General features: G+C 39.8%; 1 protein-coding gene across 2 annotated transcripts in view; it reads left to right on the forward strand.

The window, feature by feature from the left end:
• Positions 1-827: 827 nt before the first annotated feature.
• Positions 828-23,798, forward strand: part of Col12a1 (collagen type XII alpha 1 chain) — a 120,947-nt gene continuing 97,976 nt past the window's right edge. The window contains exons 1-11 of one of the 2 annotated variants that reach the window (XM_052187756.1): positions 828-1,219; positions 4,130-4,237; positions 11,650-11,766; positions 13,281-13,424; positions 14,023-14,082; positions 15,724-15,987; positions 16,159-16,323; positions 17,291-17,464; positions 19,326-19,616; positions 20,045-20,647; positions 22,035-22,307. In XM_052187756.1, coding sequence (XP_052043716.1) covers positions 4,165-4,237; positions 11,650-11,766; positions 13,281-13,424; positions 14,023-14,082; positions 15,724-15,987; positions 16,159-16,323; positions 17,291-17,464; positions 19,326-19,616; positions 20,045-20,647; positions 22,035-22,307 — 2,164 coding nt within the window. In that variant the 5' untranslated portion in view covers positions 828-1,219; positions 4,130-4,164. The remainder of the gene's footprint in view (positions 1,220-4,129; positions 4,238-11,649; positions 11,767-13,280; positions 13,425-14,022; positions 14,083-15,723; positions 15,988-16,158; positions 16,324-17,290; positions 17,465-19,325; positions 19,617-20,044; positions 20,648-22,034; positions 22,308-23,798) is intronic. The other variant, XM_052187755.1, reaches the window with a different exon arrangement.

Genomic DNA, 23,798 nt, shown 5'->3' on the forward strand with positions numbered 1-23,798 from the left:
GACTCCCACTGCGTCCAAGGGGTGGAGTGCCGGGAATGGGGGAGCTGCAGAAAAAAGCCAGTGTGCTGGCGGAGTGTGCAGCTCCTAGTTGGCCTTCCCAGTAGCAGGCGCGTGCGCGCGCGCGTCCCCGAGCTCCTCTTCGTCCTTTTCACCTCTAGGAATTTTTAAGGGAAGCGCCGCTTGAAGCCCCAACGCGGGCCAGCTTTTCCTCTCAAACGGATAAGAAATTTCTACGGCGAATAAAACTCGTTCTTGAATGTCCTGTGGGGATGACCCCTCCAGGTTCCAATAGCTTTCCTCTCCTTCCCTCCAGATGGAACCGAAGCCTCCCATCTCTATCCTGAAAAACTAGGTTAGACAGGCAGGCCTGGGAAAGCCATCCTATCCCTGAGCGGGAGCAGGCGGCTGTCGGAGTTTTCAAAGTCGCGGCTTGGAGACTGGGAAAGACAGAGGCCTGCCGCGTGCACAGACAGTTAGTTAATGGAAACCCTGTAAATCGGTTTTAAGTGCACCCAGGACAGAGGGGGAGGAAGGTGGAGGTGGGGACGGTGGTGACGGCCGGAGATGGCATGGTGTGGCACAAAGGGGATGCCCATCCCGCTCTTCTGAAACTAAGATCCGTTTTTCCCCTTCTCCATTGTTCTTAACTTAGAAAAATAAACGTATTAAAGAAACTCGTTGGGATAGGGAAACCCGAGCCCCCTAGCCCGCCCCAAGCGGAGGAGTCCGCGGCCTCCCTTGGCAGGGAACCCGGCTGCGGCTGTCCCCCTCTCTCCCTCCCTCCTCCCCGCCCCCGGAGGGGCATTGCTACTACGGCGATCGCCACCTCACGCCGAAGGAATGCTCGAAGTATGCACACGTTCCCAAAAGTAGACCTCCTTCACCGCCGAGGAGCATACATCACCCGTGGCAGCCTTCCACCTTCTCAGGCGTTTCGTAACCGAGTAAACTGAGAGCCGGGAACAGCCCTCTATTAAGTAGCCCGCGGCGCGGAGTCTCTTCCCAGTCGGCAAAGGCGGCCGCTGCAGACGCGTCCGCGGGCAGCTGCATCCAGTCCCCCTGCCTCCGCTCCGCGCACTAGGCGCTGCTCCTGGGTGCTCCCGCCGCCTTTTCTACACCCGCGGCCGCCAGGTGCTCCTGGAGCGCAGCGCCCTCCCAGGCCCGGGGGTCCCACGCGCAGGCTGCTGGACGCCGGCTCCCTCTGTCACCTCCGGCTCAGGTCAGTCTGGCTACTGTTCCCCACCCCATCCCCCACCCTTCCTCGCGGCCTTGCCCAAAGAAAGCTGGGGAAAGTCGCTTCGTGCTTGCACCTTAACCCGGGGCTGGCAGAATGCCCAGCAGGGACTGGTTGGCTTTGGAAGCGATTGATTAGTGTGCCCGAGATAGATCTGTGGCACGGGAATTTGGCGGTTTCTTTGGATTTTTGGAGGGTGAAGGAAAGGTGGCTTGTTCGCGTGCAAAGTGGGACTCAGTGTGTCCATCTGCAGGGGAATGCCCTCTACAGTCGCTGTGGCTTTCAGTGAAGTGCACGGGCTGCATAGGTCGCTCTTTATAATCTGGTGGCTTTGCCAGGGATGTGAGGCTCGCGGCAGGGGCACAAGGCATTGCCGGAAAACGAAGTGAAGTTCTGTGCGCTCCGCGAAGAATTCCACGGAGGGTCAGTGGAAAGCGCTCCAGCTTGGCGAGACTGGGCTTTAGTGGCATCTCCAGATGCTCCGGGGGAGCTGCCCTAACTCCATCCTCCACTGCTTTCAAAGGGCTGGTGGGTTAGGCCGGCTTTCACAGCTTCTGAGACTTCCTTTTTGGGTTCCTCCTGAATGCATTGGGATTAAGTTTTACCCAGGGTCAGTCAGTGGGACTTTTGAGGAGGTGTCTCCTCCAGTCTTTGAGTGTAGAAATCAGAGTGTGTGGAGCCAGTGCATTTAAGAGCAGTGACAAATGGGACCCGCATCTGGCTTCTTCGGCTACTATCCAACCCTTGACCAGTTCGGACCTCCTCTCTGCTCCAAGGTTGGAGTCTTCTAAGAAATATTGGGGAAGGATGGGGTGTGGCGGGTGGGGGGGGGGAGAAACAAGCTTAAGTTCGTCTTTGGCTAGGTAGCCTTTATAGAAGACGTAGGTGACGCCTGGAATAGCGATGGGCCGGTGAAACATGTGCGTGCTTTTGAAAAAATTTAACTTGAGAGAGTTAAGGAGTTGATCTCTTCCAGCAAGGGGTGGGGGAGGGGCGAGTCGTCTGAAAGGAACCAGTTCCCAGAGTGCCCCAACTCCGGACAGTTGATTCATTTTCATTCATGAGGGGGAAGTGAGGGAAATCCTACTGCCACGTAAGGACTACCGCTTTCAGACTTCTATGTCTGAGAATGCTCAATGAAGTGTTGCTAAGCACTCCGATAAATGTTTTGGCTAAGAAGGAGAGAGAAACTTTTTTTTTTTTTAAACGTATACGAATGGAATTCTTGGCTGGCTGAGAGGGTTGAGTTATTCTTCAGATATCCCCAAAAAGAGGTGATTCATTCTTGATGCTGAGTCAGGAAGCCGATAGGTGGCGCACTAGACTAAGATAAACTCTTGCAAGACTCAAGTTTTTGTTCAACTTATTAACAACCCGTCCAAAAATTGCACACCGAATTTTGTGGGTAGGTTACCACCCTTTAACTTTTCTTGAGCACAAATGCCGACTGCATCCTAAATTGTGTTATCAACGGGATGGCCCGGTGACGACAACTATGGGAGCAAGCATGCCTTTTTATTTTTAAAAATTTTGACTAATGTAGGAATGAGTTTGAATGCTGTTAATTAGGGGAAAAGACATTACCAAAATCCCTTAGATCCCAGAGCTGCGCCAAAATTTTAATATTGGCTTCATAAAAAGGAGCTCTGGGCAATTTGGCTTGCCTGCTCATCAGACATGTAAAATGCAATTTACACTCAGATGAGGAAAGCTTCCCTGACCCCTGGGCCAAGGGTTTGGAAAGGCATGGCTGGAGACAGTTTCTTTTCTCTCAAGGAGAGCCCAACCTTTGGCTGTTTTTCAATTCCCAAACACCAGAGCCCTTCCCCCATCTCATTTGTCATGAGGCCAATGGTGTTGCCTTAAAGTAATGTGTGGACCTCTGAATCTCCTCATTCTGTTTTTGCCTTTGGCCACAGGCACTTTCGCAGTCCGGCTAATTGCTGGTAACTTTTGTTTCTGGATTGGATCATAGACTATACTAGGACAGTCCATTCTGCTGCTAAAACAGCTACTGTGTGTTGGGAAACTGCAAAGGACAAGTGGGACCCTGCCATAAGGAATGAATCTAGTTGTAAAGTCAGGAAAAATTAAGAAACCTTCTCACTTTGGAGGCTTGTATTAGTTGCAATCTTCCAGCATTATGAAATAGTTAAATACAAGGAAGAATTATTGTGGTTTGTAAAATTTAAGAATGTTTAGAAACAGAAAAGGGTGTTTTGCTTTTTTTTTCTACTGCTTTGTCTCTTTTTATTATGCATTTTAGAGTTGGTTCCCTCTTGTCTTTGGTAAAGAGTTTATTAGACATAAAAACAACATGGTTGTCAGAAGAACTGGGGTTCATTTGGCCCTTCCACACCCCTATGTGATCTATTCCACATCTCAAGGACTTACTTGCACATTTTTGGTCAGGATAAACTGAAGAAAATAGCACAAAACAGGTTTATTTATTAATTTTTTTTTCAAATTACCCTGGGACCACTAAAGCACAGTTACCTAAAGAGTTCAGCAGTTAGGGAAAAGCAGCCAAATGAAATCCCCAGCTGGAAGAGACATTTGGTTGAGTCAGGGATAAAATGACCTCTAAATTATCCATCACCTTGGCAATAAGAAGTCATGTGCAGTCTGGTCAGGCCTTTACAGGGCACCAGGAGCACCAGTTCCCTGGGAGAAGAGCATCGTCTTGAAACTAGAATTTCCTATTAGTGCCCCGATTAAACCTATTGGAAGAACTTGCCTTCCATGGCTCCACAATAGGTCCATTATGTGCTGGGCTGGGCCCCGTTGTTTTAAAGGCTGGTTTGGCTGGGTTCTGGACCATGTTTAGGCTCCAGTCTAACCTTGTTCCTGGTCTGCTCGGGCTGGGTTCTGATGGATCACTGCTTCCTCCTGCAGATCCCTTCATGAGGCTGTGAGCTTGAGGCACAAGCATGCAGACCAGGCTTCCCCGAGCGCTGGCCGCCCTGGGCGTGGCCCTACTCCTGTCTTCCATTGAGGCAGAAGGTAAAATGCTTTTACTTCTCCTATGGCAAGTGAAACTGCAGAATTCAAGAAAGGAAAAATGACTCTCATCTCCCGCTCCTGTTGCTTGGTCTGTTTTCTCTGCTCTTCTACGGTGCTTTCTCTTCTTGAGGGAAATGCCCGCCTTCCTGAGGTGTGTCCGTTTCTGAACTTTAAGGTGCAGCTCGTATATTCTGCTTCCCCTGTTCTGTACAGTGCTGTGTGGTCTCCTTGCGCTTGTCTCTGCAGTGTGCTGTCCACACTGCCGCCTACACTGCCGCCTTCTTTGAGGATCAGTCCCGTGGATAGGGCAACAACTGTATCCAGCTCTGTCAAGAGGATCCCCGACGTCTGGGCACCAGGAACCTCAGAATATGGACATCCTTACAGGATCAGCAGCTGATCACCTGGGTCAGGACTGTGACCTTGGTGACAACATGAAATAAAAGACTCCAACACTGCCAGCCCCGAGCGTCCAGTTTTCATTTCTTTTCTCTTTGAGCAGGTTAGCTTGGGTAGGCAGACTTTCAGGCAAAGGAGCCAACCTTCAAACTGTCAGTAGCTTGAGGCGGTGGGTAGGTGGGTGGGTGGGGATGAGTGACAAGCAGAAACTGAACCCTAGGGGGTGCTCACTTAATCTGGGGACTCCTGCTGTTTGCGTTTGGTTCCAGGGTTTCTGAAGCATTCGGTCCCAGAACAACCCAGCTTGGGAGGAGGGGTGGCTTGGCTCTGCGCCAGCGTTTCCAGCCTGGAGGCGGCTGGGATCCGGGTACCCTTTTGGCGTGCTCTAGCGTTTGCCTGGCTGGGGGAGATCTGGCCGCGTCTAACCTCAGTATCTTGGCACTAGGTGGCCAGGGCCATCACAATGTGGCTCCAAAACATCTCCTTGTACCCCGCCCTCTAGAAAACTTTTGTTAGACTTTTAACCTAATTTTGTTTTGTTTGGTGCACTTAGTGGTTTAATGTCTCAGTATTTATTGAGGAAGCAACTTCCATTTAATAATCTTACTGGCTCTTTCAATTGTCATTCGGGGCTTTGCAAATTAATCATATCCTGAAAGATTAATGGGTTAATCTTAAAAAGCCTTTTTACCCTCTTCAATGAAAGAAATGTCTTTAATGAAGTTAGGGAGGTGATGTCTGTAGGCTCTGGAAATTCCAGGGTGGACTGTGTTGCACCTAGAGGGGGTAGGTATGTAGGGCGGTTTCTTGACTATCCTGTTTTTTTTTTTTTTTTTTTTTTAATGTTCTACTTCAAAACTACAGTACAGAGAGTTAATGTTAGGGAATCTTAGGGCTCCAGATGTATATAGCACATTTAACATCCAAAGATGCTTGCTGGTCTGGCTTTCTTGATGAGTCTACTCTTGCCTCCTGAAGAAGTATTCTGATGAGGTGGTCTTTCGGTAATCCTTGCTGTGACGTCAGTTAGGAAGGAATTTTATTTGAGAAACTTCTGGAAGCGCTACTGAAGATATTTTTAGATAAGTCACTGAAGTGGCCTGTTTATTGCTCATTAAGAAAATAGTTCGTTGAAACTAAAAGAATTCTTAAGTATAGGGTTAGGTTGGTGATTATGCTAAGTGGAAAATATCACTTAAGTGGCACTGACCAACCTGCAAAGTACAGTTAAAAAGGACATTATACGATCGGCCTTTCTGATTAGCTCATATTTTATCTTTTAATTTCCATATGATGTAGTTGGTTTTTCTTCTTTCTTACGCTCGTGCCTCCTCCTCCTCCTCCTTTTCCTCCTCTTCCTCCTCCTTTAGGCAAGTATATTTTAATAAAATTCATTTTTGGATTGGTTTCTAGTTTGGCAGTGTCGGACAGAATTCTGAGTCACCAATGCAAGCCATATGCATAACTCAAACATTTCTTATAGTCCTATAAATAAAACAAAAGGGAACAGAAAAACCGATTTCAGTGTGAAAGGTTTTAACACAATATTTTTGTTTCGACATGCAGTTGATAGACAAAGCATCAGCGAGCTCCTTTGCGTTTCTGTGCTGAGTTTTGGAAGCTGCGCATGCGCTTTTTACATCTGAGGCGCATTTCCTTATGGACTGGCCACACTTCAAGGGCTTGATAGCCACATGTGGCCGTTTGCTCCCTGTTGGGCTGCTCAGCCCTGGCGCTAACTACTAGCTAAATGGCCCCCGGAAGCCTGGAGAGGGAGGGCTAAGAAAATCTGTGGCCAAAGTCTTTCTGGAGATGTTGGGCTACGAAATAGATTTTTTTTTCTCCCTGAAATCTTTCTATGAGGGTATTTCAGAATTTCAGCTTGCCCCTTGGTTAACAATCTTCTAGGGTAATTTTTATTTGATTTTTTAAAATATATGCTGGAAGCACAGTTTTTCATGTTAATTTAAGTTATTTTAAAATACTTAAAATACTTACATTTTGCCTTTAAAAAAATCATAATAAAACTTCCACTGTGTCTCCATCTGTATGACGAATTATATTACCGCACTAGGTTACTGTGCCCTATAGAAGTAAAGGTAAAAAGGTGATTTTTTTTTTTTTTTTGTTAAGTAGATATTAAATAGACAAGCAAAGTTAAAACTTTGTTAGTGCTCTATATGGACGTAGATTGTGTGAGCTAGACTGGGTTTGTGTATCATATGTTAATATATTTTTTAGAAAAGTTAATTTTGCATTAAATAGCTAATGCTTATTGTTCCTTGAGAACTGTACATTAATTTAGAATTAGAGATGGGCATAAAATTTGTGAAATTCAGTTTTAATTTTTGTATCATTTATAGTTTATAACAGAATAATCAGTCATTATCAGTTCCTCGGTGATTTTAATCCATGCCTTTAATTGCCTTCTTTTTAGATTAAGAAATCTCTCTCTCTCTCTCTCTCTCTCTATATATATATATATATATATATATATATATATATATATATATACCCACAATACTTTGCCCATCCCTCCTCCCCTTCTTATGAAAGGGATGTTTGGCTATGGGTCTCTGCATCTGTCTGAATCAGATGCTGGGTGTAGCCTCTCAGGGGATAACCATGCTACACTCTTGTCTGCAAGCCTAACAGAGTATCATTAATAGTGTCAGTAATTGGGGCTTGCCCATAGGACAGATCTCAAGTTGAGCTGGTTATTGTTTGGCCATTCCCTCAGTCTTTGCTCCAACCCCTGGATACATTTTGGGTTGAAAGTTTTGTAGGTGCGTTGGTGTCCCTATTGCTCCACAGGGGTTCCTGCCTAGCTACAGGAGGTGGCCTCTTCAGGCTCCATGTCCCCAATGCTGTGAGTCACAGCTAAGATCACCACCATTGATTCCTAGGCACCTCCCTTATCCCAGGTCTCTGTCTCATTCTGGAGATGCTCCCTACCTTCCTCTGCCCCACTGCCAGTTGCAGATTTCCATTTATTCTCATGGCCTTCTGGCCATCTCTCCTTATATTTTTGTAGTTCTGTTTCTAATATACAACAAAGCATTCAAACCAGAGAACTTAGATGTCATCTATCCTGATTGTTTTATTTTCCAGATGAGGAAGTGAGAGTTCCTTGAGTTGATATTTTATTGTAGCTTTTAGATTTGCTTTGTCTTAGCATATTATACACATTGATTTATCATCTATCCATCCACCCATGCACTCATGCATCCATTCATCCATCTATGCACCCATTCGTAAGTTTTCTAGTATGGTTACTACATAGCACAGATAGGATCCAGGACCAGTGGGCTAGTGCTGATTTTCCTTTGTTCCCAGCAATTGTTCAATCTGGCTAACTTAATGGACAAAACATTTTTTATAATGTGTATTAAGTAATTCATTGATTGTCTGAAATGTTAATTTTCAGCTGCTATTTTTGGCATTTATAAATGCAAACAATATGAATTTTGGTAGCATTAAATGCCTAATAATTAAATTAATGCTTATGAAATATAACAGGGGAGGAAGTGAGAGTTCCTTGAGTTGATATTTTATTGTAGCTTTTAGATAATCACATTTGGCACATCCAAGGCCTCTACCACTGAAAAAATATCCTTTCCAGTGTTGTTTCAAATATCAGAACAAAGGTTCTACTACTTTTTCAAGTTGATATTTTATGTAACTTTTATATTTGCTTTGTTTGTAACATTATATTATATTCACCCATCCATCTATCCACTCACCCATGCATTCATCCATCCATCCATGCATCCATCCATCTATCCACTCACCCATCCATCCATCCATCCATCCATCCATCCATTTGCTTATTTCTGCCATTCTTCCAGAGACTTTTGTTGGTTACTCTAATTGAAAAAAGGTTATTTTTCTTTAAGCCAAGACAGACACACTAATTTTAAAATTATTTGAACAAGTGTGTGAAGTTAATATATCAAATTCTAAATAACTCTACATTGATGGCATAGTGGTGAGCATGGCTACCTTCCAAATTCTATCTATAGTTAAGTTGTAGATGGCAGCATGATGCATACATATTATTGGGCAGATATAAATTTTTAATAGTGACTTTTCAGAGAATAGAAACATATGTATGTACATATTAACAGGTAGTATAAATGTCCTAAAATTTCTGATTGAAACACTTCTTCTGTTTACATTTAATCTAACGCAGCAGAAAACTATACAAACTGCAAGATAAAATTATTGATACCAATGAGCTATAATGGCTTCATTTGAATTTCACTTGTAAATCAATGATTTCAAGGCCTATAGTTAGGTTATTATAAAGACAAAATCGATAACAAGTAAAATGTCTATATCTGCACATTATACAGAAGACATCAAGTACATCTCACATAGTATGAACATTCCTACCATATCCTAAATCCTCTATAGCTTGTGTAACAGAAATCTCAACAAAATTCCACTTTCTTTTCACAGTATTTTGATACTAAACACATTATGTTTAAGTATAAAATTATATTGCCAGTTATAAATATTCAAGGTTTCATTTCTTCATGATAAGAAGCCAGGTTTTATGAATCAGATTATTATCTATAATTTTAATTATGTTACCCTTGGCTTGGCTATGGTGGTTTGTGTTTGCAAACTGTATGTAGCTAGTTAGTGTTTGTCCTATGGCAATATCAGCATTATTTTAGGGAACACCTAAACTCTGTGGCAATGTGATGGTGGTTGTGAATTATTTTAATGTAAAAATCTTCCCAAATCAATAAAAACATGTATTTGTATTGATTTAAATAGATGTGGGTCATACTCTAACACATACTTCATTATTTTTTCATAATAAATCACAAAATATGTAAATGAATGACAGTCTTGAAATGTTGTGTATCTGGTAAATAGTCAAAATGTGACAGAGGAGTGGGTGCTGCTTTTCACACATTGGGAGACCATTTTTCCTGCTTTTAAATTCCATGCACCACATCTGAGTTTCCACGAGTACCTTACAATCCTCTAAAATGTTCAAGACTTTTCCCCCACAGTCATTTTTTCAGTCTATCTGGAATCCTGGTCACTTGGATATCAACAAGGTGGGCCGCTGCTGACCTTCAGCAGTTTTAACCTAATGTCCGCTCCTTCAGGTCAATTTCCAAGGTTGGTGGTACTATTTTTCCATGTACTGATTTTTTTTTAAAAAAGCTGCTCAGGCCGGTTGTGTCTGCCTTTGCATTAAATTTGTCCTGAGCCATTGCTATCAGAACAATATTTTATAATGATATTCTTAATACCCATTGTCCTATTAACATCTGTTGCATGCTCGTTACATATACTAAGTGATGACTTCAGCTAAACATTGCGATATGGTTCCAGACAGAAGAATGCTGAATGATTAAACTGCGCATGTAGATTAATAGTTCTAATCTCACTGCCTGTGTATGGATAATAAGAAAGTAACATTCATTCTTCTAGTGTATCCAACAAAAATAAAGCCATCTCCTACAGTTGGAAGCAGCAATTTATTAAAGCAGATGTTTGCCTGATGAGTTTTGTTTCCTTTCAAAATGTGCTATGGATGTTAAAGATGGCCGTAATCCCCATTAAATTCTGACTTGTCTCAGAGCTATTACAGCACTTCAATTGACTTTTGTAAAATTTGAAGAGGAGATGGCAACCTTTTTAAAACAGGGGTAAGCCTTCTCACTCACAATGAATCATGTCTGTAGACTAAGACTAAGACATTTAAAGAAGCAAATGGCTGAAAATCGCCTACTGTATTGAACTTGCTCCAAGTGTAATGACTTTCAAAGCATCGACCATGCACTGTCAGTGAGTCAATACAACGCTGCACGAGGAGGCATGAACATTGTGCAGAGAATATCATTATAAAATATTTCAGGAATGTCTTTGTGTAGTGACTATTGTACATGGAGGCTTTCGTTCATTGTGGGAAACTAAAAACAAGTCAACATTTCATTGACACATGCATGATGCTGTACAGTTTTGTATGTAAACCGTTCCTTTCTGTACTTCACAGTTATTTCTGTCATTGAGTTCTTCAAGATTGTATGCAAGTCATGTCTTCCATTGCTGGTCCTTCCTTTCTATTTCCCTTCAAGTTCTGTAAATAATTGCCCTCCACTATACATTAATGTTGTCTTTTCATAATTAACCATTGTTTTTTAAAGGGCCACACTGGCATTTTAACTTAAAAATGCTCCTTCTAGTATGGTCTGTGCTTACTATAAAGGCAATGACCATGTTGGTTTACACCTTGGGAACATGTCATATTGGTGTAAACAGGCAGTATATCAGTTTTATAAACATCTCTAGCACTGTTTATATACTCATAAATTATTAACATCTCATTTTAATATTTTTCTTATTTTGATATGAATATACATTTAAATGTATGTTTCCTAGTGAGACATATTTACTTTTTTAAAATGATTTCTCTTTTCCATTCAAATACCTTTTAAAACCTTCTGCCACAGACTGAGATGTAGCAGGCAACAATAACAAAGCAACAATGCAGAGATTGAACCCAAACCATCAGCGATTTTCTTTCTACATTATAAAAGAGTATGGTGTCACTGTTCTAAATTAACGTCTATGGTTGTAAGCAGGTTGTGATTTGGCATGCTTGTTCAAAGTGCACTCAGCATGTATCGAATTTCCTTAATTGTTATGTGAATTGTTTGCATATGTGGTTATTATATGTGATTTCATTGTTCTCGTATCCAAACATGTTTCTTTTCTGCTTGATTTTGCTGACCATTCTTGAATGGCCTAGCAACTCAAGGAGCAAGTGTTCCGTGCTGTCTTCTGTAATTTGTACACTTCTTGATGTTTTGTCATATCTTGTCAGCTTTTAATTTTTTCTGATCCAACAAGATATATTTTATATTTGTTGGAAACAAATTTATGCAAAGACAACTTTAGTAAGCTTTGCTCAACACAATTCTTCATTAATTATATTAACCATTTTCTGACATTGGAAAACACAACTGATCTCAACTCTCTTTTTGCAGTTGACCCACCTTCCGACTTGAATTTTAAAATTATAGATGAAAATACTGTTCATATGTCATGGGAAAGACCAGTTGATTCAATTGTGGGTTATAGAATAACAGTGGACTCTACAACAGGTGAGTTTCAAGATGCTGAGGTTTTTGGACAGAGACATCGAGATCATATAGTTTGCCAAATCTCATGTTTACCTGCAGGGAGGGCAAGGATGAGCAAGCCAGAGTGATTTGGCTGATGTTATCAGGTATTTGGTGGACTCAGAGCTACAGATTCCAACCCTAATATTTTCAGGAAACAAGGCCAAACAAAACAAAACTTGTTTTAGATGTTCTACTGTGTTATCTACAGTGTTAATCAACCATGCTGCCCAAGTGTGGAGAACCAATGTCTAAAAATAGGTGAGAAAGTAATTATTTGCATTGTCTAAATGATAAGAAGTCTTCATTGGTTGGCAATGAACATGGATATTGCCAATATTACTAATCACTAGCAGTTATGTATTTCTTGGCCTTTTAGAATACCAGCAGTTTAAAATACATTCTCATCAGGAAGATTTAAAATAAAAAAGACAGTATGGCCAAAAAACTGAAAAAAGAGTGAAAATGTCACTCTTTCCCATTTATCTTTAAGTACATTTGATTAATTTGATTAAGTACATTTGATTAATTAAGTACATTGATTAATTTGATTGATTATCTTTAAGTACATTTGATTATTCTAAAGAATACCCTAAAACAACCCAAATAGGGTCCATACAATTTCAAGATACTGGAAATATTGACTTTCAATGTTCAAAATGAATACCACAAAGTTCTAATATCATCATGTCCCACAGTGCTCTGGTTATTGTATGTGGCTCATATAGAAACCAGGAGCATTTCTTAGAGTCTTGTTATATATGCTACCATTCTTAAATATGCTTTGTGAAATATTTAATATAATTGATATATAATATATCATATATATGATGATATATAATATAATATAATATAATATAATATAATATAATATAAAATAAAAGTATTGACAGGAATGCAGTCCCTAGGAGCTATCATGCTTTCTGACTGAATTAAGAGTTAAAAAATCTAGATGGAAGTGTGCTGTCATTATATAAATAAAGGTTTAGTATATGATATCTTGAAACATGTGATACTCAATTCAGTCATTTCAGAGGACTATTGGTATTAATTAGCATATGGCCCACCTTTGAATGTGTTTTTTTCTATCTTTTTTCTCTCATCTAATTTATAATTTAAAGTCAAATTACTTTCTGACTGATATCTTATTTATAAAATTTTTATTATTTCCTGATGTCATAAAAATAATGATATATTTTTGGTTTGATATTATGACATACCTTTAATATAGAGGAATTTCAAGCCTTTTAAGTTTTAAGTCTGGTTGTCAGATAAAGGCAATACCATTGCAAATATTAGTTTTCTAAAAATGCAAGGCCTTACTTTTGGAAGACTATTAAAAGCAACTCTTGGATGTCTTGAAAAATGCATATGGTAAAAGTTTCAGTGTTGGAGTACATTTAGACTGCTTTGTAATATCTTATTTTCAGGAGTTTTATGTTTTATTCATAAACAAAGTTTATATTGTATTCATATTTTTCTTTTTGTATTTTCAGATGAGCCTACTAAAGAATTTACCCTTGCAGCTAGTACCACTGAAACTCTATTATCAGACCTCGTTCCTGAAACACAGTATGTGGTGACTATAACTTCCTATAATGAAGTAGAAGAAAGTGTGCCAGTTATAGGTCAACTAACAAGTAAGAGCACATACAATTTTAAGTACTTTAATTATTTTTCTGTTATTTTTGTTTTTAAATTTGAAATAATTTTTGTATATTTTAAATTAAAATACAATTATGCCACTTCCTTCCCTTCATCCCTCCAGAGCCCCTCCCCACCCCCCCAGAAATTCCTTCCTCCATCTCCTTCCATGTTCTCCCCACTTTCAAATTGATAGCCTAGTTTTCTTTGATTATTACTGTTACATAGATACACGTGTATGTATTATGCAGACAATTTTCCAGCTTCAGGTTTAATCTCCTATTATATAGGTAACATATAAGCACCATGATAATACAGTTCTAGTTATTAGCAGTTATGAACAGTTTATTTGCGCCTTTAAACTTGGTCTCAAGAAGTAGCACAAGAATGTAAAAATCCTTTTGAAGTATCGCTAACATTTCATTAAAATAATTCATTTGTAAGGAAATCATTGTTTGGCACTTTGACCAGCTGGACAAGACCAAACATTTGAAATACAATATTAAAAACCAATTTATGTCTTATGTTTTTAATATATATATATTAAACATTATTTCCCATAATGTTTTTGTTAATGATGGACTTTTGCCTCAGTTCAAACAGGCGGTCCAACAAAGCCAGGGGAGAAGAAACCTGGAAAAACAGAGATACAAAGTGAGTTTCTTTCTGTATTTTTGCTTGGATTTGTACAAGTTACAACTGCACTGTAGTAGATATTCTAATTATAGACAAAGTGTGATCGTACTCCATATTTTAACAGCTGAAACTTTTCTAGAAGGAGTATAGATAACAGAGAAATGTGTAACTAAATACTTATAAACCTTGAGTTCTAACCTTCAGCCAATATTTCCTCCACATACAAATTGAGAGCAATAGATGTCTCTTACAGATATATGGGAGCAGACTGGGGGTTCTTAGAGTGCTATGAAATATACTTTAAGTGGACTTGCATATTGAGCTCATCTCTGGGATATTTCTGTTACCTTGGCTGATGATGTCAGCTTTCCCAATCTTCCCATCATTCTAAGGACTTGGTGAATACGTAACCAGATGAAAAACACTTTTATTTCGGCGGTGAGGCCCTTCACCTCTTTTGTCTGACACTGCTTTGTGTGGCTTGCTAGAGTGAACTCCCAAGGAGTTTCTTGGACTTCTGATTTTGCCACTTTGTAAGTTGGATTTATGACCCAGACTGACCATAAAAACATTATAAGCACAAAGGCCTCTTTCTCTGGAGAATTTCCCGCTAGATCACTGTTTATCATTCCCTCAGATGTTCAATAATCAAAAATGAAGTTTCTCTTATGCAGTTACATTAATATTTTCTCCAAACTATCAATATTTATTCTAAATCAGAATATTCTGCCAGATATGGGTTTTTCATAGACTAAAATTGCCCTATTAAACAGCATATAATTGTCTTGCACAATTTTCCAAGACCTTTTCCTGCTCCTCTTTGCCAAATACTTTTTTATTGTCTACCAACTAACTTCAAGGACAAAAACATCTTCAGAAATCCACTAAATGTTGCCTTGCAAATATGGATTTTCGTGGAAACCAACTTGCCTCCTTGACTGCGGAAGAAGGAAAGATAGCTGTGTGGTCATAAAAGCCCAGTGCCTTTTAACCCCTTAAGGATGCCATGTGGACATTTGGGCTTTTGACTTGGCAGTATTTCCTCTTTTTGTTTTGTAATAGAAATGCTAGTTGTCAAATTTGAGTGCATAGATCTCAAAGACATAGATATTTTGGCTACTTTGTATGATCGTATGCATAGCTTGCCCCAACTATAAACTTAGACGTTTACACTGGAAAATATGACAGACTGTTAGAACACTCGCTCTGCTCCTCGCCCCAGACACATCTGCTTGAAGAGCACAGACTGTATTTATCTGTTGATAAATAACAAGGCAGGAGGAGAGGCTGTTGACATTTCTTCTGTGTGTCTCCCAGATGTTTTATGTAGTCTTCCTTTGGGGAAAAACTAAAGATATGGTTCAGAAAAACAGGTTGCCACTGTGTGTGCTCTGACTGCAGGATTCTGGGCGGTGTATCACATGCGTAGTCATTTCTTTGCACAGAATATCGTGCATAGCAATGTAAAGGCATTCAGTCCCATACATGGATCTTAATTAGTGCACTAAAATTGTTTCAGTGTGCTTTTAAGATTGTATATTCTTTTAGGTGTGTAGGTGGAAAACAATGGGCCAGATATATTCTAATGATGATTTTTGCAATGTTAGGCTGTGTTTGATTGATTTCATCACTTAAAAAAATATGTCAAATACATTTCAGAGTGCTCTGTCAGTGCCTGGACCGACTTAGTGTTTCTCGTGGACGGCTCCTGGAGTGTGGGAAGGAATAATTTCAAGTACATTTTAGACTTCATGGCTGCTCTCGTGTCTGCCTTTGACATTGGGGAGGAGAAGACAAGGGTTGGAGTTGTTCAGTACAGCTCAGATACCAGGACTGAATTTAACTTAAATCAGTATTACCGAAGAGAAGACCTGCTTGCTGCAATTAAAAAAATACCATACAAAGGTGGCAACACAATGACAGGTATGTCTTAGAGATTCTATTACTGTTTAAAATATACCAAGTGTTTATTTTGAAAAGAAATCTAAGAAATTGGTTATATAGTAAGCACCCTTGAAATTAGCATCTCAGTCTTTAATTTTGGCAAAATCGAGTGTCTAGAGTCAATGAACATATTTCTTTTTTTTCCTTCAGGGGATGCCATTGATTACTTAGTTAAAAATACTTTCACTGAATCTGCTGGCTCAAGAGCTGGCTTTCCTAAAGTGGCAATTATCATCACGGATGGCAAGTCTCAGGACGAAGTAGAAGTTCCAGCACAGGAGCTCCGGAACATAGGAGTTGAGGTTTTCTCTCTGGGTAGGTTAGGTCTGACTGGCCACTTTCTTTCTAGCCTTCCTTCCATACACGTGATGTTTAAGAAGATGAAGGTTGATTCCTCAAAGAAGGACGCAGTCAAAAGTGCTGACTGCATTTTATAGGAAACTATTTTGCCAAGTTGTCTTTGAGTAAAAATTCTGCTTATCTATTTCCTCATAAAACTCTCTGAGCATATGGATTAAGCGAGCTGGTATTCACAGGCTTTGCCAGGTCCCTACTTTTCAAAGAACACTCTGCCAGTGATTCTAATAAAGATCCTCCTTGTGTTATCATTAAGTGGATTTTATGCATTTTCGGCATTACACAGTGCTTGAAATATTCACAGGTCTCCAGCTCATTCAGCACTTTGTAATAAAAAAATATTATCTTTACAGATGTCAAAGACAAGCAATGGCATAGTTAGAACGGAGGTTCTCTCCATTAACTGTTTTTCTCTTTGGCTGGTCACTGTTTTTGAAATTATAAAATCCTTTGTCATTGAACATTTGTTTTTAATCTACTATCATCCATGTCTATTATCTATTTACCTATTTACCTACCTACCTACCTACCTATTTATCTACCTACTTACCTACCTACCTACCATCTACCTACTTACCTATTATTTACCTACCTACTTACCATCTACCTACCTACCTATCATCTATCTACCTATATACCTTCTCTCTCTCTCTCTCTCTCTCTCTCTCTCTCTCTCTCTCTCCATCAATCTATCTGTCAACTATTTGAGACTGGGTCTCAATATGTAGGTCTGGCTGGCCTTGAACTCACAGAAATCTTCATGTCTCTGCCTCCTAACTCTAGGATTAAAGGCAAGTGCCAAAGCAACTCTGGATTTCGAATTAAAAAGGCTTAAAATATCTTCATTTTTACAAGACTAAGAAATATTGTTAAAAGATTCTTGCAGCTTCCCATTTTCTCACATTCCCACCCTTTTGTTTTTAAGGCATTAAAGCTGCAGATGCAAAAGAACTCAAACAAATTGCATCAACACCTTCCCTGAACCACGTGTTCAATGTGGCCAACTTTGATGCAATTGTGGACATCCAGAATGAGATAATCTCCCAGGTGTGTTCAGGAGTGGATGAGCAACTTGGTGAGCTAGTCAGTGGAGAGGAAGGTGAGTAGTTGTTTCTTGAGAGGGGTTATATGTGCTAGCCCTTTCTGACAGCAGTTCCTGCTTTGCAGACATTCTAGAATAGACACATCGATTGACTGGTGTCTGAATTCACTGGTGTCTCAATTCTAGAATTCCTGCCTCTAGGAAAATCAATTTCTTCTACTCTCAGCATTCCTTAGTTGTCTACAGTTCTTTGTCTAGGGGTGGGGCCTCATGAGATTCCCCTCGACCATTGATTAGACTTCTATCTTGTTAATATCTTGGAATTATTTTCTCCCTCCATTGGAAGATTTGACAAATTTTTTATTTTACTGTGAAATTCCTAAACATTTTTGAGGGGAGGGGAATGTTTTGATTAGATATAGTTTATTTAATATTTTAATTTTAATTAAAAATATTTAAAATATGACAGTTTTCCTTCCTCTTCTTTCCTTCCTCCGAGACACTCCCTAAGCCTCTTTGTTTTTCTTCAAGTTAATCGATTATTTTTGTTTGTTATTGTTACATCTTTTTTTTGTGTGCCTGTGTGTAAATGCATAAATACATAAATACAACCTGCTGAATCTGTTTAATGTTACATGTGTATATGATTTCAAGGATCCACTTGGTATTGGGTGAACATTAGGGGGCTGCCTCTAGGAAAATCAATTTCTTCTACTCTCAGCATTCCTTAGTTGTCTACAGTTCTTTGTCTAGGGGTGGGGCCTCATGAGATTCCCCTCGTCCATTGATTAGACTTCTATATTGCCTATGCTTTCCTGGTAGTTTTATGGAATCAGGCTTTTCTGGTAGTTGGTTTAATTATTTTATACTCAAACTTAAACACTGGCAGGCTGCAGATACTTTTTTATTTTTTTATTTTTAGCATTCTAGAACCTAAACGAGTGACAGCATTGCTTCTGTCAGCTGCCTAAGGACAAGGACTTTCCACTCTCATTTGCCCCCCTAATGTGTTCAAACCTTAGGCATCTTTCAAAGATCAGATCAGTTTGATACTGCCACATCTGGAAAGCTTTCCCATTTCTATCAGTTATTACTTCTAAGTACAGTGAGGAGAGAAGAGGTATTTCAAAAAGATATTTTATGAGTTTCCATTTGAACACCGGAACCCCTGTTACTTCCGCATGATTGTCTTCACTGCACTCCAGGAATTGACAAATGGTTGAGTATAGCTCACACATGGTTCCATCTCCAATCTAGTTTCATAAGTGCCCTGGCTTTACTTCTCCCAAGGCTTCTCAATGCTTTATAGGCTCTGAATCTTTTCCGTTGCTGTACTGTCTAATGGTTAACGTTTCCTCACCCGAGTCTGTACTACCATGAAATCTATATGCCCTCTTTCACTTTACTTGGATTATCTTTTTTTTTTACTTTAAATGGGTTAGTTATTAGTGAAATGCAGCCTTGTGAGTGCCAATACCAGGCAAGGCTTTTGTTGTGCCCCTATTTGAACATTCCTGCCTGGGTAGCGATGACCACATCACAGCTGTGACCATCTTTCTTCAGGGCCTGTATTGAGTGTTGTGAATAACTAGAAAACTGGGACATGAAAATAAAGACAAGAAGTGAAATGCGAAATTCAAAATGTAAATTTTGGATTCAGAGGATTAAACATAAATATACTTTCATCAATTTATTCATAATATTTCTTCTCCCCATCAAACTTTTCAGCGTACTAAGTAAAATCCTGACAGTAGTACTCTTACAGATGGAAGTAGGGAGAAAGGGTATCAGCCAACACTTTTTGATACAGACATAGTCAATTTGAATAAGAAGAATTGAAGGTCCAAGTGTACAACCCAATAGAGTTGTACCCCATTATTAATCACCACATGCTTCTTTTTCTCCTTTTTCTTTTTAGTCATCGAGCCTCCTTCAAATCTGGTAGTCACAGAACTCTCATCAAAATATATTAGGCTGGGCTGGGATCCATCTCCCAGCGCTGTGACGGGCTATAAGATCCTCCTCACACCAATGGCAGCGGGAAGCCGACATCACGCTTTGAGTGTGGGGCCTCAGACGACCACTCTCAATGTCCGTGACCTTTCAGCGGACACAGAATATCAGATCAGCGTTTTTGCCATGAAGGGCCTGACATCCAGTGAGCCCATTTCGGTCATGGAGAAGACGCAGCCCATGAAAGTTCAAGTGGGTAAGGTAGCCATTTTGTTGCTATGGTTGGAATACCACACCATGGTCTACTAGTTCAGACTTTGTTTTAAACACAGTATCTGCAGTAGTTTTCCCCCCTCTATCTGTCCTCCAATGGAGTTTTCCTGGAACTGGCCTAGAATGGCTGGCTAGCAAGAGCAAGCCCCAGGATCTGTCGGTCTTCATGCCCTCAGCACAGCGTTACAGACGCCCTTGGTTCTCATGTGGGTGCTGACTATCCAAACTGAGGCTCTCACACTTTCTCAGGAAGCACTTTATCCAAATGAGCTGCCTCTCTATCCTTGTAGCGGTTTTTGAAAAGAAACAGACTTACAAAGAAAGCAAGATATTTAGAAACACCTATATCTTAATTTTATTATATTTTAATTTTATTCGTTGATGTTTAATAGATTTTCTTTCTCTCCACAGAATGTTCACGTGGTGTGGATATAAAAGCCGACATCGTGTTTTTGGTTGATGGTTCCTATAGCATTGGGATTGCAAATTTTGTTAAAGTCAGAGCCTTTTTAGAAGTTCTTGCAAAAAGTTTTGAGATTTCTCCAAACAGAGTGCAGATAAGCCTTGTCCAGTACAGCAGAGACCCTCACACTGAGTTCACATTGAAGGAGTTCAACAGAGTTGAAGATATAATCAAAGCAATAAACACCTTCCCATACAGGGGAGGATCCACAAACACAGGCAAAGCAATGACTTATGTCAGAGAGAAAATATTTGTGCCTAACAAAGGCTCCAGAAGCAACGTCCCGAAGGTGATGATTCTCATCACAGATGGGAAGTCATCAGATGCTTTCAGGGACCCTGCGATAAAACTCAGGAACTCAGACGTGGAGATCTTCGCAGTTGGAGTAAAGGATGCTGTGCGCTCAGAACTGGAAGCCATTGCCTCTCCTCCTGCTGAGACCCATGTGTTCACAGTAGAGGATTTTGACGCCTTTCAGAGGATATCGTTTGAACTCACACAGTCCATCTGTCTTAGAATTGAGCAAGAGTTGGCAGCTATAAAGAAGAAAGGTTGGTAGATCCTCTGAGTTCTAAAACCTTGCGTAGGGTTCTTCTTTGATTCCTTGGGTACAAGGAAACTTCTACCTGCTATCAAAAACCATGGGACTTAGTATACTTGGGGCTGACACATAACTTTCTCCTGGGTATGCATACCATTCCATTATTGGTGGAAAACATTGCTTACCCTAAAGGAGATTTCCTCCCTTAGATCCTCAAGGACGTCTAGGACCCGGCTTCACCTATTTGTCATAGCTGATTAAACAACCACTTAACCAAGTTTCTCTGTGCAAATACAGATCCGGGTCCTTTGAACCCAAAGCAACTAAAACAGTCTCAGAACTTTGAATTCTTCTTGTGTATTCTTTTTCTTGGTTGTTTTGGGGCATGATACCTCACATCCAGAATTTTCTATTCTTTCTTCTTGATTTGTCTAAATTGTGCTATCCAATGCTTGTTTAAAAATATCACCCCCCCCTTTATAAACCCTCAAGTTTTTTAGTGTATTTGCATCATCTCCACATTTAGCTCTTTTTGTTGGTAAGTTTATCCTTTCATATCTGTCCCATTTGTAAATCTTCAAAGGACAGTGTGTAATAAGTATCATCTCTTTTCAAGATTAGTTTAATGCATGCTTAGTTTAATAAGTCTATTCCAAAAAACATCCTTTTTTTGTATATATGTGTGTCATGATGGGCACACACATGCCATGGTGCGTGTGTGTGTGTGTGTGTGTGTGTGTGACCTCTGGTGTCTTTAACGGCCACCTTGTTCTAGGCAGTCCTTTGTTGACTCTCCTGTGGTCTCAAACTGAGTTCTCTCACCTGTAAGTCCCTCCTCTTGCTGTAGAAGCACTGGGATTACAGAAGAACTCCACCACACGTATGGATTTGTGGAGGTCAAGTCAGTTCCTCATACTTACATGACAAATGCTTTCCCAACTGATGCCCCTTCCTAGTTACTATAATTATTAATATGCCAGAAAATTCCTTAGTTTTACCCTGAAATATCTGTCTACCTGTCACCAAGGGGTAATATTCAAGTGCCAGGATGAATGGAAAAATTGTTATGGTTCATTTAAAATCTGCCACTATCTAAATATACACTTGTGGGGAAATATTTATTTTATTAATGCTTTGTCTTGAGAAGTTCAGCATTCAAGTTTATTTTAATTTATTACTTTCTTTATGCAATATAATCACTGTTATGGATAGTCAAGGAAAATGATCAGGACATCGTTTTAAGAGGGAAGCCTTCTCTCGGTGACCACGTGCATGGGTTTCAATGACTTTGCTCCTGAATGCATATCAAGCAGCACAGAGTCAAGAGGTCTATTTTATAAGCCTTTCATAGATTTAAAAATTTAAATTCTTTCTTTTTCTTCTTTCTTTTTCAACAGCTTATGTGCCACCAAAGGATCTGAGGTTTACTCAAGTAACTGCTAATAGTTTCAAAGCTGAATGGTCCCCTGCTGGAGACAATGTCTTTTCCTATCACATCACATACAAGGACGTGACTGGTGATGATGAGGTCACAGTGGTGGAGCCAGCCTCCAGCACCAGTGTTGTTCTCAGCAACCTGAGACCAGAGACCCTGTACTTGGTGAATGTGACGGCAGAGTATGAGGATGGCTTCAGTGTCCCTGTAGCTGGGGAGGAGACCACGGCTGAAGGTACAGGAGGGGTTCTCCTATGTTTTTCCAAAACTTTTCAATTAATTAAAGAACAATGTTATAGTGTAATAAATCACCTGTTTTTAGTACATGTTATTAAAATGAAAAACAAAAACTTTTTAGTCATTTCAGCCATCTTTAGGCGCACAGTTCAATTGCACAGATATATTGACCTCATACAGCTGTCACTACCATCATCTGTATGTAGAAGGTGCAGAACCAGAACCCTGTAGCCAGAGTTGTTCTCCATTTCCCAACTCCCTGGCTGCTGGACTGTCATTCTACCTTCTGTTTCTTTGAATTTGATTGCTTTAAGTCTGTATACAATGGGATCATGAGATGTTTTTCCTTAGTATGACTTCTTTCATTTTGTCTAATTACTCATCCACGTTACATGTTTGTTTATTATTTACTTATTGACGCAGGATCTCACTGTGTAGCTCTGGCTGACCTTAATTTGCTATGTAAACCATGCCAGCCTTGAGCATTCAGATATCTGCCTGCCTTTGACCCCTGAGTGCTACGATTGAAGGTTTCTGCGATTACACTTGGGCAGAATTTCATTTTTCAGGGATGACTAGTATCTCATTGTACAAATACATCATGCTCTGTTTACTCATCTATTCAGGTTCTACCCGCTTTTAGCTATTGTGAATAGTGTTGCTGGGACATGAGTGAAATAATTCTAGTGTTTGAGATGTGTCCTCTTTACTGAATAGAACTGAATACCTTTTGGCATAATTAATTTCGTTTGGTATTTAATACGGCTAAGAAAAAAATAACACTCTTAACACGGAAACAATGATAAATTACAAGAGATGTAGATTCACTTCTCTATTTTGCTTTGGTGCAAAAATCCCAAAGGGGCATCAATAGAGTTTAAGATGTGTACAGAAGCACTTGAAGATAGAGCCATCACACATTGCATACCTTATTAGAATTAGGGAATCTTCATCTCTAAAGCATTTTTAAAAGAAGACTGATATTTTCCTTTTGTACATGTTATAGGTATAGTTCTGGCAACAGGCCAGCTACAGTACCTAATCTATTTATTTTTATGGTTCTATAACTCAGATCTTCTTACTTAAGATATTTCTGCCTTTTTGTTGACTGCTTACAATGCCCACTGCAGCTCAAGTAGAAAGACAAGTCTGAAAGCCTTTAAAACCTAAATGCCTAACTGTTGAATTTCATTCTCCTATTTACTTCCATTATCCTTTGGTACAAATAGACCACCATATTTCTACTGACTGATTCGCATCCTCCCAGAACACTAAGGTTTGAGGGGCTGGGTGCTGGACAGTTTTATTTCAGCCCTCTCTTGAAACAGAAGAGAGAAAGTTTTCTGTAGCAAGAAGCAGAAGGCCCAGAAGTGACTATTAGTCACTTTAGGGTACTAGCCTTGAGATTAAACATTTTCTAATCCAAACTCTTAAAGTTGTATTTTCTGCACTTAGCTTTATTTTAATTTTTCTGCACTTAGTATTCTTA

Source organism: Apodemus sylvaticus, chromosome 7 (genome assembly GCF_947179515.1).
Source record: "Apodemus sylvaticus chromosome 7, mApoSyl1.1, whole genome shotgun sequence".
Taxonomy (NCBI): Eukaryota; Metazoa; Chordata; class Mammalia; order Rodentia; family Muridae; genus Apodemus; species Apodemus sylvaticus.